Consider the following 2,745-nt stretch of genomic DNA (forward strand, 5'->3'; position numbering starts at 1 on the left):
ATTTATAGCTTTGGTGTAGTCATGCTTGAACTGTTAACTGGGCGAAAACCTTTTGATAGGTAATTTTGGTGTTTTACTTGCATTACCACTTTTTATTTAAACAAATGAAGGGATTTGTTATTCCCTGTTGTAACTATTATTTTTACTTGCATTACCACTTTTTATTTAAACAAATGAAGGGATTTGTTATTCCCTGTTGTAACTATTATGGGTAATTTCTAACAGCACAAGGCCATGGTCAGAGCAGTCCTTAGTTCGATGGGCAGCTCCTCAGCTCCATGACATTGATGCATTGGATAAGATGGTTGACCCGGCTCTACAGGGGCTGTATCCTGGAAAATCTCTTTCTCGGTTTGCTGACGTGATTGCCCTCTGTGTTCAGGTATCCCATATTCTTGCACTTTGAACTTTTTAGGAAATGCACAGCTTGACTGTATCAACCAGAATGTTAACTATTAAAATAAAAGATTGGAAGTATATAGATCTTACCTCAGCTGAATGAGCATAAAAAGATACCAAGAACACTACAAATAGAGGAAAAATTAGAAGCAAGAAAATGAAAACCAAAAGTAGGAGTGTGGATGATCGGCAAACAGGTGATTAGAGGATACTCGTTATTTTAAAGATTCGGCACTGAATTCCAGCATGAAGTTCAACATTTTGAAAATTAATGCTTCACTTGAATGACTTTTTCTTTAGGGTTAAGTTCACTAAACTACCATGAAATATGGTTGGTTTTGCACAAAAAAATCTATAATTTTTTTATGACAGAAAACTACAGTGAACTTTTAAACTCTGGAAAAATACAAAAGTTGTTAACATCATTTAAGATTTGAAGATGGTTTGCTTAACGTGAGATGGACATTCTACACTGTTAGATTGAAATTAATGGTTAGATTTAAACTAATAGGTTAATTAATTAAAAAATATGTGACTCCCACATTTATTTGATTTCCCTACTAAGTCTTCTATATGGTTTCGCATATCCTCCCTTTTGTCTCTTCTCTTTCTTATTTGGGTTAGGGTTAGTAGGTTCGGGTTTGAGGTTAGGGTTAGGATTCGGGTTATGGTTCGGATTAGGGTACAGGTTAGGGTTAGCGGGTTCGTGTTCGAGTTAGGGTTAGGGTTAATGGGTTCGGGTTCGGGTTGGGTTAGTGTTTGGTTTCGGGTTCGGGTTTTGGTTAGAAAAGATTTGGTAGGGATCAATAAAATATGGGGCCTACATTTCTTTAATTAATTAACCTCTTAGTTTAAAGGACAAATTTTCGAAAACGTCCTATTTGGACATTTAATCCCAAAAACCAACCCATTTGGCATTTATTTTCAAAAAACCGACCTGGTTTTAGCCTCAGCGCTGAAACCAGGTCGGTTTTTGTGAAAAAACTTCACGGGCCTTCAAGTCCCGTGAAGTTTAGCAGCTATTTTGATAAGCTGCTAAACTCAAGTCCCGTGAAGATTTTTTGAACTTCTAAACTTCACGGGACTTCAAGTCTCGTGAAGTTTAGCAGCTTAACAAAATAGCTGCTAAACTTCACGAGACTTCAAATCCCGTGAAGTTTGTAAATTTTTTAACAAAAACCGACCTGGTTTCATCGCTGAGGCTGAAACCAGGTCAGTTTTTGAAAATAAAAGCCAAATAGGTCTGTTTTTGGGATTAAATGTTCAAATAGGACGTTTTTAAAAATTTATCCTAATTTAAATCTAACCATTAATTTGAATCTAACGATGTAGAATAGACATCTCATATTATAAGAAACCATCTCACATATCGCGCTTATTATATATTCATATATATATATATATATATATATATATATATATAATAAAAGTATATAATGACATAAGTGAGGTGAACTGGGCAGCTCACCTACGCGCGCCCGTGAAGTGCAAATGTTATGACATGTGAGAACGCCACTATCGATGTGACTAGTAGGGGGGCTCACATATCATACACTTGCAGCTCTACGGGGGTAGGTGAGCTGCCAAAGCTCAAACTCTCTCATTATATCTCTGTCTCTCATCTCTCTCTCTCTCTCTCCTCTCTCTCTATATATATATATATAATATATATATATATAATATAATATATTATATATATATATAAAATCTAAGCGGTGGCAAAATGGACATCTCACATTAAGCAAACTATCTTACCATATCGCTTCTTCACATGAACATTTACCCTATAACTGATGTCAGACATGATTGTTTACAGAAAACAAATACACGCTACTTTTCTCGAATAGACAAAGTTTATGGTAGTTTTGTGCGAAACACCCAAGTTTGATAGCTTTGTGAAATTTACTCTTTTCTTTATATAACGTAAGCTTTTAAGCCTGTGTTCCTTCTTGTATCATTAGTTGAAACAAATTCGATTTTTTAACTCAAGCATTTTTGTTGTAACAGCCGGAGCCAGAATTTAGACCACCCATGTCCGAAGTAGTACAAGCGTTGGTTCGCTTGGTGCAGAGAGCCAACATGAGCAAGAGAATGCTCGGAAGAGAAGGCAATGACTCGGGAAAAAGGATCGATGATACTAAAACACAGGACTACATGTACTAGGACTTGGCTTGGCTTGTATTTTTCAACATATTTAACCAAAAATTTGTTCCTCTTGAAATGATATCACATTAGTGCGCAGATATAGGTAAAATACTCTTCTGTCATTACTTATATATGTAATGTAGTGTAGTTACGTGTGAACTCATGCATTCTTCGATAGAATTAATTCTTTTCCTGAGATGA

At 35.7% G+C, this 2,745-nt stretch overlaps 1 protein-coding gene across 1 annotated transcript in view; it reads left to right on the top strand.

Moving 5' to 3' along the window:
- The window catches only part of LOC109835285 (protein STRUBBELIG-RECEPTOR FAMILY 6-like), a 14,752-nt gene extending 12,007 nt beyond the window's left edge, over positions 1 to 2,745 (top strand). Inside the window, exons 2-4 of the mRNA XM_020403267.1 lie at positions 5 to 59; positions 226 to 382; positions 2,407 to 2,745. Of these exons, the coding sequence (XP_020258856.1) occupies positions 5 to 59; positions 226 to 382; positions 2,407 to 2,562 (368 nt within the window). The 3' untranslated portion in view covers positions 2,563 to 2,745. The remainder of the gene's footprint in view (positions 1 to 4; positions 60 to 225; positions 383 to 2,406) is intronic.

The sequence above is a fragment of the Asparagus officinalis genome, chromosome 3, assembly GCF_001876935.1.
Source record: "Asparagus officinalis chromosome 3, Aspof.V1, whole genome shotgun sequence".
NCBI lineage: Eukaryota > Viridiplantae > Streptophyta > Magnoliopsida > Asparagales > Asparagaceae > Asparagus > Asparagus officinalis.